At 48.7% G+C, this 17,480-nt stretch overlaps 1 protein-coding gene across 1 annotated transcript in view; it reads left to right on the forward strand.

Annotated features, from left to right (window-relative positions):
- Positions 1-17,480, forward strand: part of BACE2 (beta-secretase 2) — a 110,764-nt gene that overhangs the window by 81,731 nt on the left and 11,553 nt on the right. Inside the window, exons 7-8 of the mRNA XM_063956597.1 lie at positions 262-411; positions 7,260-7,428. Of these exons, the coding sequence (XP_063812667.1) occupies positions 262-411; positions 7,260-7,428 (319 nt within the window). The remainder of the gene's footprint in view (positions 1-261; positions 412-7,259; positions 7,429-17,480) is intronic.

Consider the following 17,480-nt stretch of genomic DNA (forward strand, 5'->3'; position numbering starts at 1 on the left):
TTGTGAGTTGTGTTTTTTTTGTGTGCTTCTAGCAGGTTATTTGCAGCCAAGCTTCTGCTGTCATGGATTCCTGTGCAATTTCTAAGGGTTGCTTGCCAAGGTTGCAAAAAAAATAGTTCTACATAGTGATTAATGATCCCGAGCAGACATTGTGTTTGCAGAGGGGAGATAAATCTGATGTGAAGAAACTACAGGGGGGTGTTGTGGACATAAACCGGTGATAACTCTGTTTACATCCATGTCTGACTTTGTTTCCTGTAGATCCAGAATTTCAATAATGAGTTTTGGACGGGCTCACAGCTGGCGTGTTGGGAGAAAACGGAAGAGCCGTGGGTCTACTTCCCCGACCTGTCCATTTACCTGCGAGACGTCAACTCCAGCATGTCCTTCCGCCTGACCCTGAAGCCGCAGGTAGGTGCTCCTGTCTGTGCCACATCCATACTTATTCTGTACTAGGGTCCAGATTTATCATGCCTTGGAGAGTGGTGAATTGCACGGTGGTAAAGTACCAGCCAATCAGCTCCTAACTGTCATTTTTCAAACACATCCTGTAACAAGGCAGTAAGGAGCTGGTTGGTTAGTACTTTATCACCGTGCCATTTATCAGTCTCCAAGGCTTGATAAATCTGGGCCTAATACACTTCCACTTTACCTGCGTTCATATTACGTGCCTCACTCAGAGACGTGGCTGCTCTCGTTCCACGCACCCAATACTCTCTCCATAGATCCACAGGATGAGAACATTTACCACACATAAGGTAAATTATCACCTCCTCTAGCCTGAGAGAAGGCTTCAGGAAGTGTTCCTGGCTGCATGTAAAGCAGGGTGTTGTACTGTGCGCAGTGTGTGGTTACGCTGTGTCCTTACAAGCAGCGTTACAATTGTGTAATAGATGCGTGCAAACAGTGTAGACAAAAACAAGATGGCACTTTTCCAAGCAACAACCTTTGTTCCGTAAAATGTGATGAAAGTGAAGTTACCTTGTACACATTAACCCTTCTGTGTAAAAATGTAAGAACAAATTATGTATGTATGTATACTGTGTGCGCGTGTGTATATATGTGTGTGTGTGTGTGTGTGTGTGTGTGTGTATATATATATATATATATATATATATATATAATGTATGTGTAATATGTGCGTAGGGTGTGATATGACATGTCGACGGCCAGGTTTTTGACATTGATGTTTTCTTGACACTGTGATTGCCGACAGCTGACATGACTAGTGTGTTTGGTGTATTTCATGCTGAACGCACCATGCCCCGGACTACATATAGTATGTATGTATGTATGTATGTATGTATGTGTGTGTATATTTCTCTATCGTCCTAAGTGGATGCTGGGGTTCCTGAAAGGACCATGGGGAATAGCGGCTCCGCAGGAGACAGGGCACAAAAAAGTAAAGCTTTACTAGGTCAGGTGGTGTGCACTGGCTCCTCCCCCTATGACCCTCCTCCAGACTCCAGTTAGATTTTGTGCCCGAACGAGAAGGGTGCAATCTAGGTGGCTCTCCTAAAGAGCTGCTTAGAGAAAGTTTAGTTTAGGTTTTTTTCTTTACAGTGAGTCCTGCTGGCAACAGGATCACTGCAACGTGGGACTTAGGGGGAAAGTAGTAAACTCACCTGCATGCAGAGTGGATTTGCTGCTTGGCTACTGGACACCATTAGCTCCAGAGGGATCGAACACAGGCCCAGCCGTGGAGTCCGGTCCCGGAGCCGCGCCGCCGACCCCCTTGCAGATGCTGAAGCGTGAAGAGGTCCGGAAACCGGCGGCTGAAGACTCCTCAGTCTTCATAAGGTAGCGCACAGCACTGCAGCTGTGCGCCATTTTCCTCTCAGCACACTTCACTGGGCAGTCACTGAGGGTGCAGAGCGCTGGGGGGGGGCGCTCTGAGAGGCAAATATAAACCTTATACAAGGCTAAAAATACCTCACATATAGCCCATAGGGGCTATATGGAGATATTTAACCCCTGCCTGACTGGAAAAATAGCGGGAGAAGAACCCGCCGAAAAAGGGGCGGGGCCTATCTCCTCAGCACACGGCGCCATTTTCTGTCACAGCTCCGCTGGTCAGAACGGCTCCCAGGTCTCTCCCCTGCACTGCACTACAGAAACAGGGTAAAACAGAGAGGGGGGGCACATTAATGGCTATATATATATATATTAAAGCAGCTATAAGGGAGCACTTAATATAAGGATATCCCTTGTATATATAGCGCTTTGTGGTGTGTGCTGGCAGACTCTCCCTCTGTCTCCCCAAAAGGGCTAGTGGGTCCTGTCTTCATTAGAGCATTCCCTGTGAGTTTGCGGTGTGTGTCGGTACGTGGTGTCGACATGTATGAGGACGATATTGGTGTGGAGGCGGAGCAATTGCCAAATATGCAGATGTCACCCCCCAGGGGGTCGACACCAGAATGGATGCCTTTATTTGTGGAATTACGTGATGGTTTATCTTCCCTTAAACAGTCAGTGGAGGACATGAGGCGGCCGGACAATCAATTAATGCCTGTCCAGGCGCCTCAAACACCGTCAGGGGCTGTAAAACGCCCTTTGCCTCAGTCGGTCGACACAGACCCAGACACGGGCACTGATTCCAGTGACGACGGTAGAAATTCAAACGTATTTTCCAGTAGGGCCACACGTTATATGATTTTGGCAATGAAGGAGACGTTACATTTAACTGATACTACAGATACCGTAAAACAGGGTATTATGTATGGTGTGAAAAAACTACAAACAGTTTTTCCTGAATCAGAAGAATTAAATGACGTGTGTGATGAAGCGTGGGTTGCTCCTGATAAAAAGTTGATAATTTCAAAAAAGTTATTGGCATTATACCCTTTCCCGCCAGAGGTTAGGGCGCGCTGGGAAACACCCCCTAAGGTGGACAAGGCGCTCACACGCTTATCCAAACAAGTGGCGTTACCCTCTCCTGAGACGGCCGCACTTAAGGATCCATCAGATAGAAAGATGGAAGTTATTCAAAAGAATATATACACACATGCAGGTGTTATACTACGACCAGCTATAGCAACTGCCTGGATGTGCAGTGCTGGAGTAGTTTGGTCAGAATCCCTGATTGAAAATATTGATACCCTAGATAGGGACAATGTTTTACTGTCGTTAGAACAAATAAAGGATGCATTTATCTATATGCGTGATGCACAGAGGGATATTTGCACACTGGCATCTCGGGTGAGTGCTATGTCCATTTCAGCCAGAAGAGCCTTATGGACACGACAGTGGACAGGCGATGCGGATTCAAAACGTCACATGGAGGTTTTGCCGTATAAAGGGGAGGAGTTATTTGGAGTTGGTCTATCAGACTTGGTGGCCACGGCTACTGCCGGGAAATCCACTTTTTTACCTCAAGTCACTCCCCAACAGAGAAAGGCACCGACTTTTCAACCGCAGCCTTTTCGCTCCTACAAAAATAAGAGAGCAAAGGGCTTGTCGTACCTGCCACGAGGCAGAGGAAGAGGGAAGAGACACCAACAGGCAGCTCCTTCCCAGGAACAGAAGCCCTCCCCGGCTCCTGCAAAAACCTCAGCATGACGCTGGGGCCTCTCAAGCGGACTCGGGGACAGTGGGGGGCCGTCTCAAAAATTACACTCAGCAGGTGATAGTCAAAGTACCCCTATTACAACAAGGAAAGGGGTATTATTCCACTCTATTTGTGGTACCGAAGCCGGATGGCTCGGTAAGGCCTATTCTAAATCTGAAGTCCTTGAACCTCTACATAAAAAAGTTCAAGTTCAAGATGGAGTCACTCAGAGCAGTGATAGCGAACCTGGAAGAAGGGGACTTTATGGTATCCTTGGACATCAAGGATGCGTATCTACACGTTCCGATTTACCCCGCACACCAGGGGTACCTCAGGTTCATTGTTCAAAACTGTCACTATCAGTTTCAGACGCTGCCGTTCGGATTGTCCACGGCGCCTCGGGTCTTTACCAAGGTAATGGCCGAGATGATGATTCTTCTTCGAAGAAAAGGCGTATTAGTTATCCCATACTTGGACGATCTCCTAATAAGGGCAAGGTCCAGAGAACAGCTGGAGACAGCTTTAGCACTATCTCAAGAGGTGCTAAGACAACACGGGTGGATTCTGAATATTCCAAAATCCCATTTAATCCCGACAACTCGTCTGCTGTTCCTAGGAATGATTCTGGACACGGTTCAGAAAAAGGTTTTCCTTCCAGAGGAAAAAGCCAAGGAGTTATCCGATCTGGTCAGGAACCTCCTAAAACCAGGAAAAGTGTCAGTACATCAATGCACAAGAGTCCTGGGAAAAATGGTGGCTTCTTACGAAGCAATTCCATTCGGCAGATTCCATGCAAGAATATTCCAAAGGGATCTGTTGGACAAATGGTCAGGGTCGCATCTGCAGATGCACCTGCGAATAACCCTGTCACCAAAGACAAGGGTGTCACTTCTGTGGTGGTTGCAGAAGGCTCACCTATTAGAAGGCCGCAGATTCGGCATTCAGGATTGGATCCTGGTGACCACGGACGCCAGCCTGAGAGGCTGGGGAGCAGTCACACAAGGAAGAAACTTCCAGGGAGTATGGACGAGTCTGGAAAAGTCTCTTCACATAAACATTCTGGAACTAAGAGCAATCTACAATGCTCTAAGCCAGGCGGAACTTCTCCTGCAAGGAAAGCCGGTGTTGATTCAGTCGGACAACATCACGGCGGTCGCCCATGTAAACAGGCAGGGCGGCACAAGAAGCAGGAGTGCAATGGCAGAAGCTGCCAAGATTCTTCGCTGGGCGGAGAATCACGTGATAGCACTGTCAGCAGTGTTCATCCCGGGCGTGGACAACTGGGAAGCAGACTTCCTCAGCAGACACGATCTTCATCCGGGAGAGTGGGGTCTACATCCAGAAGTCTTCAACATGTTAATAGACCGTTGGGAAAGACCAATTGTAGACATGATGGCGTCTCGCCTCAACAAGAAACTGGACAAATATTGCGCCAGGTCAAGAGATCCACAGGCAATAGCTGTGGACGCACTGGTAACTCCTTGGGTGTACCAGTCAGTGTATGTGTTTCCTCCTCTGCCGCTCATACCAAAGGTATTGAAGATCATACGGCAAAGAAGAGTAAGAACAATACTAGTGGTTCCGGATTGGCCGAGAAGGACTTGGTATCCGGAACTTCAAGAGATGCTCACGGACGAACCGTGGCCTCTACCTCTGAGAAGGGACCTGCTACAGCAGGGTCCCTGTCTTTTTCAAGACTTACCGCGGCTGCGTTTGACGGCATGGCGGTTGAACGCCAGATCCTAAAAGGGAAAGGCATTCCAGAAGAAGTCATTCCTACCTTGATTAAGGCACGGAAGGAAGTCACCGTGAAACATTATCACCGCATTTGGCGAAAATATGTAGCGTGGTGCGAGGATCGGAAGGTTCCGACGGAGGAATTCCAACTGGGTCGTTTCCTACATTTCCTGCAATCAGGATTATCTATGGGTCTCAAATTGGGATCCATTAAGGTTCAAATTTCGGCCCTGTCAATATTCTTCCAAAAAGAATTGGCCTCTGTCCCTGAGGTCCAGACTTTTGTCAAGGGAGTACTGCATATACAGCCTCCTGTGGTGCCTCCGGTGGCACCGTGGGATCTAAATGTAGTTTTAGATTTCCTCAAATCCCATTGGTTTGAACCATTGAAAAAGGTGGATTTGAAATATCTCACATTGAAAGTGACTATGTTACTAGCCCTGGCCTCTGCCAGGAGAGTATCTGAATTGGCGGCTTTATCTTATAAAAGTCCTTATCTAATCTTCCATTCGGATAGGGCAGAACTGCGGACTCGTCCGCATTTTCTCCCTAAAGTGGTATCAGCATTTCATCTGAACCAACCTATTGTGGTGCCTGCGGCCACTAGCGACTTGGAGGACTCCAAGTTGTTGGACGTTGTCAGAGCCTTAAAAATATACATTGCAAGGACGGCTGGAGTCAGAAAATCTGACTCGCTGTTTATATTGTATGCACCCAACAAGTTGGGCGCACCTGCTTCTAAGCAGTCGATTGCTCGTTGGATTTGTAACACAATTCAACTTGCACATTCTGTGGCAGGCCTGCCACAGCCTAAAACTGTAAAAGCCCACTCCACAAGGAAGGTGGGCTCATCTTGGGCGGCTGCCCGAGGGGTCTCGGCATTACAACTCTGCCGAGCAGCTACGTGGTCGGGGGAGAACACGTTTGTAAAATTTTACAAATTTGATACCCTGGCAAAGGAGGACCTGGAGTTCTCTCATTCGGTGCTGCAGAGTCATCCGCACTCTCCCGCCCGTTTGGGAGCTTTGGTATAATCCCCATGGTCCTTTCAGGAACCCCAGCATCCACTTAGGACGATAGAGAAAATAAGAATTTACTTACCGATAATTCTATTTCTCGGAGTCCGTAGTGGATGCTGGGCGCCCATCCCAAGTGCGGATTATCTGCAATACTTGTACATAGTTATTGTTAACTAATTCGGGTTATTGTTAAGGAGCCATCTTTAAGAGGCCCTTTCTGTTGTCATACTGTTAACTGGGTTTAGATCACAAGTTGTACGGTGTGATTGGTGTGGCTGGTATGAGTCTTACCCGGGATTCAAAATGCCTCCCTTATTGTGTATGCTCGTCCGGGCACAGTACCTAACTGGAGTCTGGAGGAGGGTCATAGGGGGAGGAGCCAGTGCACACCACCTGACCTAGTAAAGCTTTACTTTTTTGTGCCCTGTCTCCTGCGGAGCCGCTATTCCCCATGGTCCTTTCAGGAACCCCAGCATCCACTACGGACTCCGAGAAATAGAATTATCGGTAAGTAAATTCTTATTTTATTTACTGTGTGTGTTTGTATATGTGTATATACAGGTTAAGTATCTCATATCCAAATATTCAGAAATACTGAATTTTTTGAGAGAGTGAGATAGTGAAACATTTGGTTTCTGATGGCTCAATGTACAGACACTTTGTTTAATACGATAGGATATTAAAAATATTGTCTAAAATGACCTTCAGGCTGTGTGTATAAGGTGTATATGAAACATAAAAGCATTCTGTGCTTAGACTTGGGTCCTATCTCCATGATATCTCATAATGATATGCAATTATTCCAAAATACGGAAAAATCCGATATCCAGAATACCTCTGGTCCCAAGCATTCTGGATAAGAGATGCTAAACCTATGTGTGTGTGTGTGTGTGTATATATACGTATATTTATTAGTGACACACTTTTCTAAGCATCTTCTTGTTTGTTCCCTCTAGTTGTACATCCAGTCGGTGGTGACATTCCGCGGGGATCTGAATTGTTATCGCTTCGGCATCTCGTCATCGCCCAACGCCCTGGTCATTGGAGCCACCGTCATGGAAGGATTCTACGTCATCTTTGACAGAGCGGAGAGCAGGATCGGTTTTGCTGCCAGTAGCTGCGCAGGTGAGACGCTCTGGAAGACTTGATCTAATCACTAGTTGCCCGCCCGTCAAAATGATGAAACAACGTAACAGTAATGTTGGCGCCAGCGGCTGTGCGCACCCGTGTCACAGCACTCACTAGTACATGAGTAATTGAAAACGGTAAAAATAAAATATATTCTTATAGGGCAATCTTAAAAAAAAAAAAAAAAAATGTTGGATAGAATAAATAAATTAGGTAAGCTATTTTCTCTAACGTCCTAGTGGATACTGGGATGACATTAGTACCATGGGGTATAGATCGGGTCCATTGGAGCCTGGCACTTTAAGAAAACATTAGTGTGTGCTGGCTCCTCCCCTCTATGCCCCTCCCAACAGACTCTGTTTAGGAAAATGTGCCCAAGGAGCCGGGTGCATTCCTCTGGAGCTCCAGAGTTTTCTTCAGAACTTTTTTATTTAGTTTGTTATTTCAGGCAGCGCTGGTTGGCACCCAGTCTGCCTGCGTCGTGGGACTTAGGGGGGGACCGAACCAACCTCCTATAGAGTTAATGGTTTGTATCCCTGCTGACAGGACTCTGAGCTCCTGAGGCGTTGTGTCTTATACCCCCAGGGTGTGCGCCCACGCCGGCAGCATGCCGCCACCCCTAACATGCCAAAGACGCGGTGCGGTGATTAGACAGCGGGTTCCTGGTTAGTGGATCCCGGTGAACATGGCGGCATAACGGCGCGTCGGTCACCTGGCTACGAGCTGCGGACCCCAGACTGGCGCTGAGGTAAAGGGGTTTATTAAACTCCTTATTTTACACATATTTCAAAAATACAGCCAGTATAAACTGTGAGGGACCGCGCGCCATTGAGGGGGTGGGGCTTCCCGGACAGTGGGACCAGACACTGAAAGGCGCCATTTCCAGGCTCTGCTGACCTCCAGGATGCATGCAAGCGCTGCTCCTCCACAGACCCTGATAAATCACAATTGTACTGATACAGGGTTTTTATATAAGGGGCGAGCATATAGGTTAATTTACCACAATCCGCCTTCTAAGGCTCTGATTTATACCCAGCAGAATGCTGCTTTGACTTGGTATAGTGTGCTGGTCTCATTCCTCTCTGTGTCACTCCATTCCGACTGTCTCGGGTTTCCGGTGTTATTTCACTGACCTGTGTTATATCACTGTACTGTGTGCATTTCTGATGAAACAGAAGGCTGGTATAAAGTCTGTATATCCCTCATGCAACTCCTATGTTCTTCGTGTTTTCTACCTTCACAGGGTGGGAATGTACAAGTGCCTGAGTGGTTAGAATCATTTCAAGAAATGATTACAAGTATTAATACAGAGCTGGTTACTGCCAGACAAGAAAAGTAGCCTCTTAAAAAAAAATAAAAAATTGTGGATGATTTTTTTAAAATCAGGGCTGCTGACTGCAGGCAGGGTCTTCAGCCCCCCTGGTAGTCTCTCATAAATGCACGCACAGGTGCTCCAGTCTCTATCTGATACTGATATACCAGATCTGGCTGAGGGCTGTAACACACTCCGGTTTTTCCCGGATGGCAAAAAGCCAGACAAACTTTGGCCGGCTTTTTGCCATCCGGGAGAAACCGGCAGTGTCTGTCACACAGGACGGCTTTGAGCCGTGTGTGATGCTGTGTGCATGCGCAGCACCAGACACGGCTTGAGAAAAAACCGTTGTGTGTGAAAGCTCCCCTTCACACACACGGTTTACTGGCTGCAAAGACGGCCCGGTGGCCGCCCGGCAGCCGGACCTACCAGTGGTGAGACCCGGCTGCAACCCGGCAGCCGGGCCGGGGCCGTGCAGTGTGAAGGGATCTTAACTAAAATGCCGGCACGGGAAAAAGCCGGCCGGCACGGGAAAAAGCCGGCCGGCTTTTTCCCGGCCGGCAAAAGCCGGGTAGTGTGTTTTAGCCCTTAGGAGAGGTGGATGTGGAAGATGCACGTACTCCGGGTGTTGAGGCTCTGGTTTATTCTTTTAGAGACATACCGGATAAGGAGACATATCCTGAAGAAGAATTGTTCCATTGTGTAACCAAATTTCTCTGCCACCTTTCCTATCTCCAGGAATTAAACTCCCTCTTAAAGAGGCGTGGGTCAGTACTGACAAAAAAATAATAATTCTTAACTCTAAAATGGTGCTAATTTCTTTCTTTTCCCACCTGAGGTTAGGAAAGTATGGGTAAATCCCCTGTGTGGGGATACTTCAGTGGCCAAGCTGTCACTTAAGATTGTGCTGCCTGTGCCTTGGGCTATCTCTCTCAGAGTCCCAGGTGACTACAAAATTGAATCTACACTCACGTCAATTTCTACAGCGGTGGGCGTAGCACCTAGGCCCACTGTAGCTTGTGGCTGGATTACAAGGGCCATGGTAAAATGGTCTGATATTATAATAGGTGGGTTTGACTCCCAACATCAGGATGAGATCATTCCACTACTGCATTATATCCAGGATGCTGCAAATTTTATGAGTGAGGCTATTAAAGGATTATGTCTCATCAATGGCCGTGTCACGGCTATAGCTGTCTCAGCTCGCAGGGCTCTATGGCAAGGGTCAGCGAATGCCGATTCCAAGAAAGGTGTGGAGAATCTTCCTTTCTCTGACGTCCTAGTGGATGCTGGGGACTCCGTAAGGACCATGGGGAATAGACGGCTCCGCAGGAGACTGGGCACATCTAAGAAAGATTTAGGACTATCTGGTGTGCACTGGCTCCTCCCCCTATGACCCTCCTCCAAGCCTCAGTTAGATTTCTGTGCCCAGCTGAGCTGGATGCACACTAGGGGCTCTCCTGAGCTCCTAGAAGAAAGTATAGTTTAGGTTTTTTATTTTCAGTGAGACCTGCTGGCAACAGGCTCACTGCAACGAGGGACTAAGGGGAGAAGAAGCGAACCTACCTAAGTGGTGGTAGCTTGGGCTTCTTAGGCTACTGGACACCATTAGCTCCAGAGGGATCGAACACAGGACCCGACCTCGTCGTCCGTTCCCGGAGCCGCGCCGCCGTCCCCCTTACAGAGCCAGAAACAAGAAGGTGGTCCGGAAAATCGGCGGCTGAAGACTTCTGTCTTCTCCAAGGTAGCGCACAGCACTGCAGCTGTGCGCCATTGCTCCTCATGCACACCTCACACTGCGGTCACTGATGGGTGCAGGGCGCTGGGGGGGGCGCCCTGAGCAGCAATAATAACACCTTGGCTGGCAAAACTAACACCATATATAGCCCCAGAGGCTATATAGGTGTATATTAACCCCTGCCAGAAACGATAAAATAGCGGGAGAAAGCCCGCCGAAAAAGGGGCGGAGCCAACTCCCTCAGCACACTGGCGCCATTATTTCCTCACAGCTTCGCTGGAAGGAAGCTCCCTGGCTCTCCCCTGCAGTCCTGCACTACAGAAAGGGTAAAAAAGAGAGGGGGGGCACAATTTAGGTGCAGTATATATATATATATATATATATATATATATATATATATATATATATATATATATATATATATATATATATATTATAGGCAGCTATAGGGGAAAACACTCTGTATAGTGATATCCCTGTGTTATATAGCGCCCTGGTGTGTGCTGGCATACTCTCCCTCTGTCTCCCCAAAGGGCTTTGTGGGGTCCTGTCCTCTGTAAGAGCATTCCCTGTGTGTCTGCTGTGTGTCGGTACTGCTGTGTCGACATGTATGATGAGGATAATGATGTGGAGGCGGAGCAAATGCCTGTGAATGTGATGTCACCCCCTGCGGGGTCGACACCAGTGTGGATGGACTTATGGAAGGAATTACGTAACAGTGTCAGCTCCTTACATAAAAGGTTTGACGAAATAGGACAGCCGGATACTCAGCTTGTGCCTGTCCAAGCGTCTCAAATGTCATCAGGGGCTATAAAACACCCGCTACCTCAGATGACAGATACAGATGTCGACACGGATACCGACTCCAGTGTCGACGATGATGAGACGAGTGTACCCTCCATTAGATCCACCCGTTATATGATTGAGGCTATAAAAAATGTATTACACATTTCTGATGATACCCCAGGTACCACAAAAAAGGGTATTATGTTTGGTGAGAAAAAACTACCAGTAGTTTTTCCTGCATCTGACGAATTAAATGAGGTGTGTGAGGAAGCGTGGACTTCCCCCGATAAGAAATTGATCATTTCTAAACGGTTAATGGCTGCGTACCCTTTCCCGCCAGAGGATAGGTCACGCTGGGAAACACCCCCTAGGGTAGATAAAGCATTGACACGCTTATCAAAGAAGGTGGCACTACCGTCTCCGGATACGGCCGCCCTAAAAGAACCGGCTGATAGAAAGCTGGCATTATATTGAGACCCGCTATTGCATCAGCTTGGATGTGCAGTGCTGCTGCTGCGTGGTCAGACTCCCTGTCGGAAAACATTGATACCATGGATAGGGACAATGGCCCTCATTCCGAGTCGTTCGCTCGATATTTTTCATCGCATCGCAATGAAAATCCGCTTAGTACGCATGCGCAATATTCGCACTGCGACTGCGCCAAGTAATTTAACAATGAAGATAGTATTTTTACTCACGGCTTTTTCATCGCTCCGGCGATCGTAATGTGATTGACAGGAAATGGGTGTTACTGGGCGGAAACACGGCGTTTTATGGGCGTGTGGTTGAAAACGCTACCGTTTCCGGAAAAAACGCAGGAGTGGCTGGAGAAACGGGGGAGTGTCTGGGCGAACGCTGGGTGTGTTTGTGACGTCAAACCAGGAACGACAAGCACTGAACTGATCGCACAGGCAGAGTAAGGTTGAAGTTACTCAGAAACTGCTCAGTAGTTTGTAATCGCAATATTGCGATTACATCGGTCGCAATTTTAAGAAGCTAAGATACACTCCCAGTAGGCGTAGGCTTAGCGTGTGTAACTCTGCTAAATTCGCCTTGCGACCGATCAACTCGGAATGAGGGCCAATATTTTGCTAACGATTGACCATATAAAAGACGCGGTCTTATACATGCGTGATGCACAGAGGGATATTTGCCGGCTGGCATCAAAAATAAGCGCTATGTCCATTGCCGCCAGACGGGGGTTATGGACTAGGCAATGGTCAGGTGATGCCGACTCCAAGCGGCACATGGAAGTTTTACCCTATAAAGGGGCGGAACTTTTTGGGGAAGGTCTTTCAGACCTCGTTTCCACAGCTACTGCTGGGAAATCGACTTTTTTGCCACAGGCTACCCCACAGCAAAAGAAAGCACCGTATTATCAAGTACAGTCCTTTCGGCCCCAGAAAAATAAGCGGGCTAGAGGCTCATCCTTTCTGCCGAGGGGCAGAGGAAGGGGGAAGAAGCTGCAGCACACAGCTAGTTCCCAGGAGCAGAAGTCCTCCCTTGCGTCCGGTAAGTCCACAGCATGACGCTGGGGCTGCTCAGGCGGAATCGGGAACGGTGGGGGCACGTCTCAGGTTTTTCAGCACACAATGGGCTCTCTCACAAGTGGATCCCTGGGTCCTTCAAATAGTATCTCAGGGGTACAGGCTGGAATTTGAGACGTCTCCCCCCCGCCGTTTCCTAAAATCTGCCTTGCCGGCAACTCCCTCTGCCAGGGAGGCAGTGTTGGTGGCTATTCAAAAACTGTATTCACAGAAAGTGATCGTCAAGGTACCCCTCCTTCAGCAAGGAAAGGGTTACTACTCCACAATGTTTGTGGTACCGAAACCGGACGGTTCGGTGAGACCCATCTTAAATTTAAAAACCTTGGAACACTTATATCAAAAGGTTCAAGTTCAAGATGGAATCGCTCAGGGCGGTTATTGCGAGCCTGGAGGAGGGGGATTACATGGTATCCCTGGACATCAAGGATGCGTACCTGCATGTCCCCATTTACCCTCTGCACCAGGAGTACCTCAGATTTGTGGTACAGGACTGTCACTATCAGTTCCAGACGCTGCCGTTCGGGTTATCCACGGCACCGAGGGTCTTTACCAAGGTAATGGCCGAAATGATGATACTCCTTCGCAAGAAGGGAGTTTTAATTATCCCGTACTTGGACGATCTCCTGATAAAGGCGAGGTCCAAAGAACAGTTGATAGTGGGGGTGGCACTTTCTCAGGAAGTGCTACAACAGCACGGCTGGATTCTAAACATTCCAAAGTCACAGCTGGTCCCGACGACACGTCTTCTGTTCCTGGGAATGATTCTGGACACAGACCAGAAAAGAGTGTTTCTTCCACTGGAAAAAGCCGAGGAATTGTCATCTCTGGTCAGAGACATTCTAAAACCAGGAAAAGTGTCGGTACATCAATGCACACGAGTCCTGGGAAAAATGGTAGCTTCGTACGAAGCAATTCCATTCGGAAGGTTCCACGCAAGGACGTTCCAGTGGGACCTGTTGGACAAATGGTCCGGGTCCCATCTCCAGATGCAACAGCGGATAACCCTATCGGCCAGAACCAGGGTGTCGCTGCTGTGGTGGCTGCAGAGGGCTCATCTACTAGAGGGCCGCAGATTCGGAATACAGGACTGGGTCCTGGTGACCACGGATGCCAGCCTTCGGGGCTGGGGGTCAGTCACAAAGGGAAGAAATTTCCAAGGACTGTGGTCAAATCAGGAGATTTCTCTTCACATAAATATCCTGGAGCTAAGGGCCATTTACAATGCCCTAAGCCAGGCAAGACCCCTGCTTCAAAACCAGCCGGTACTGATCCAGTCAGACAACATCACGGCGGTCGCCCATGTAAACAGACAGGGCGGCACGAGAAGCAGGATGGCGATGGCAGAAGCCACAAGGATTCTCAGATGGGCAGAGAATCATGTGTTAGAACTGACGGCAGTGTTCATTCCGGGAGTGGACAACTGGGAAGCAGACTTCCTCAGCAGGCACGACCTCCACCCGGGAGAATGGGGACTTCATCCAGAAGTCTTCCAAATGCTGGTCAACCGGTGGGAAAAACCACAGGTAGACATGATGGCGTCCAGCCTCAACAAGAAGTTGAAAAGATATTGCGCCCGGTCAAGAGACCCTCAGGCGATAGCGGTGGACGCTCTAGTGACACCATGGGTGTACCAGTCGGTTTATGTGTTTCCTCCTCTACCTCTCATACCCAAGGTACTGAGAATAATAAGAAGGCGAGGAGTGAAAACCATACTCGTGGTTCCGGATTGGCCAAGAAGAGCTTGGTACCCGGAACTTCAAGAGATGCTTACAGAGGACCCTTGGCCTCTGCCGCTCAGACCAGACCTGCTGCAGCAGGGACCCTGTCTGTTCCAAGACTTACCGCGGCTGCGTTGACGGCATGGCGGTTGAACACCGGATCCTGAAGGAAAAGGGTATTCCGGAGGAAGTCATCCCTACCCTGATCAAAGCCAGGAAGGATGTCACCGCAAGACATTATCACCGCATTTGGCGAAAATATGTTGCTTGGTGTGAGGCCATGAAGGCCCCGACGGAGGAATTTCAACTGGGTCGATTCCTGCACTTGCTGCAAGCAGGGGTGACGTTGGGCCTCAAATTGGGGTCCATAAAGGTCCAGATTTCGGCTCTGTCGATTTTCTTCCAAAAAGAACTGGCGTCACTGCCCGAAGTTCAGACTTTTGTCAAAGGAGTGCTGCATATTCAGCCTCCTTTTGTGCCCCCAGTGGCACCTTGGGATCTCAATGTGGTTTTGGCATTCCTGAAATCACATTGGTTTGAGCCACTTAAGACTGTGGATTTAAAATATCTCACGTGGAAAGTGGTCATGCTGTTGGCCTTGGCGTCGGCCAGGCGGGTTTCAGAATTGGCGGCTTTGTCTTGTAAAAGCCCTTATCTGATTTTCCATATGGATAGGGCAGAATTGAGGACTCGTCCTCAGTTTCTCCCAAAGGTGGTCTCAGCGTTTCACTTGAACCAACCTATTGTGGTGCCTGCGGCTACTAGGGACTTGGAGGATTCCAAGTTGCTGGACGTAGTCAGGGCCCTAAAAATTTATATTTCCAGGACGGCTGGAGTCAGAAAGACTGACTCGCTGTTTATCCTGTATGCACCCACCAAGCTGGGTGATCCTGCTTCTAAGCAGTCTATTGCGCGCTGGATTTGTAGCACTATTCAGCTGGCGCATTCTGCGGTAGGCTTACCGCAGCCTAAATCTGTAAAAGCCCATTCCACACGGAAGGTGGGCTCATCTTGGGCGGCTGCCCGAGGGGTCTCGGCTTTACAACTTTGCCGAGCAGCTACTTGGTCGGGGGCAAACACGTTTGCAAAATTCTACAAATTTGATACCCTGGCTGAGGAGGACCTGGAATTCTCTCATTCGGTGCTGCAGAGTCATCCGCACTCTCCCGCCCGTTTGGGAGCTTTGGTATAATCCCCATGGTCCTTACGGAGTCCCCAGCATCCACTAGGACGTCAGAGAAAATAAGATTTTACTCACCGGTAAATCTATTTCTCGTAGTCCGTAGTGGATGCTGGGCGCCCATCCCAAGTGCGGATTGTCTGCAATACCTGTACATAGTTATTGTTACAAAAATCGGGTTTTGTTGTGAGCCATCTCTTTAGAGGCTCCATTTTGTTATCATACTGTTAACCGGGGTTCCTATCACGTGTTATATGGTGTGATTGGTGTGGCTGGTATGAGTCTTACCCGGAATTCAAAAATCCTTCCTTATTGTGTCAGCTCTTCCGGGCACAGTTCCTAACTGAGGCTTGGAGGAGGGTCATAGGGGGAGGAGCCAGTGCACACCAGATAGTCCTAAATCTTTCTTAGATGTGCCCAGTCTCCTGCGGAGCCGTCTATTCCCCATGGTCCTTACGGAGTCCCCAGCATCCACTACGGACTACGAGAAATAGATTTACCGGTGAGTAAAATCTTATTTTTACAGGAGATGCCTTGTTTGAGGAAGAACTGAACAAGTGGATTTCTCAGGCAACGGCAGGTAAGTCTACATATCTGCCTCCTGCTAGACGTCCCTATTCTGAGCCCTCTCTGCAGTCCTTTCGTGCGGCCAGATTCAGAGGCAGAGCCAGAGGTGCCTCCAATGCTGCTAGAGGAAATTGAGGTAATTCCCATAAACCAGCGGCTACTGGATCTCTGGACCAGGCCTCCAGATCCTCATCCACTAGGCCCTCCCCATGACGGTTGGCCCCAACAGCAAGGTGACTTTCAGGTAGGTGCTCGCCTTCAAAACTTTGCCCATGTGTGGGCAAAGTCCTGCCGGGATCCTTGGGTGAGGGACCTCATTTCCCAAGACTACCTCCTCTCAGATACTTCAAGCCAGGCTTTACCATCTTCACCTGCAGCAAGAGTTAACTTGCAAGAAGCCGTTCACAAACTGCTTCTAGCAGGAGTTATTGTTCCAGTACCTCCTCCGCTGCACAACAAGGGATTTTACTCAAGTCTGTTTGTAGTTCCGAAGCCAGACTGCTTGGTACGGCCAATATTGAACCTCAAATTTCTAAACCTGTATCTTTGTGTTCAAATTCAAGGTAGAATCCCTAAGGGCAGTTATCTCCGGTCTGAGGGAGGCGTAGTTTTTGGTATCCCTGGATATCAAGTATGCTTACCTGCATGTCCCAATATGGCCTCCTCATCAGGCTTACCTCTGGTTCGCTATACTGGACCACCACTACCAGTTTCAGGCCTTACCCTTTGGTCTTTCCACAGATCCAGGGGTGTTCACAAAGGTCCTGGCGGAGATGATGCTGCAGTTGCGCATGATGGGAATCAACATAGTCCCCTACTCGGACGATCTCTTGATAAAGGTGGTGTCCAGGGAGCGTCTGCTACACAGCATTGACTTGGTTACTCACCTTCTTACAGAACATAGGTGGATCCTATGTTTCCAAAGTCTCACCTGGAACCATCGCAGAGAATTCAGTTCCTGGCGATGATACTGGACAACGTGGCTCAGAAGGTATTCCTTCCAATGGACAAGGCCTTGACAATCCTGGCTATGGTCCGCTCGGTGCTCAGACCTTGCAAGGTGACGATTCATCTTTGCATCCGTCTACTAGGCAAGATGATGGCCTCATACAAAGCGATCCAGTATGGCAGGTTCCATGTCCGCCCGTTTCAGCTGGATCTCCTAAACAAGTTGTCAGGGTCTTGCCTGCAGATGCAACTG

Source organism: Pseudophryne corroboree, chromosome 2 (assembly GCF_028390025.1).
Source record: "Pseudophryne corroboree isolate aPseCor3 chromosome 2, aPseCor3.hap2, whole genome shotgun sequence".
NCBI classification, from domain to species: domain Eukaryota; kingdom Metazoa; phylum Chordata; class Amphibia; order Anura; family Myobatrachidae; genus Pseudophryne; species Pseudophryne corroboree.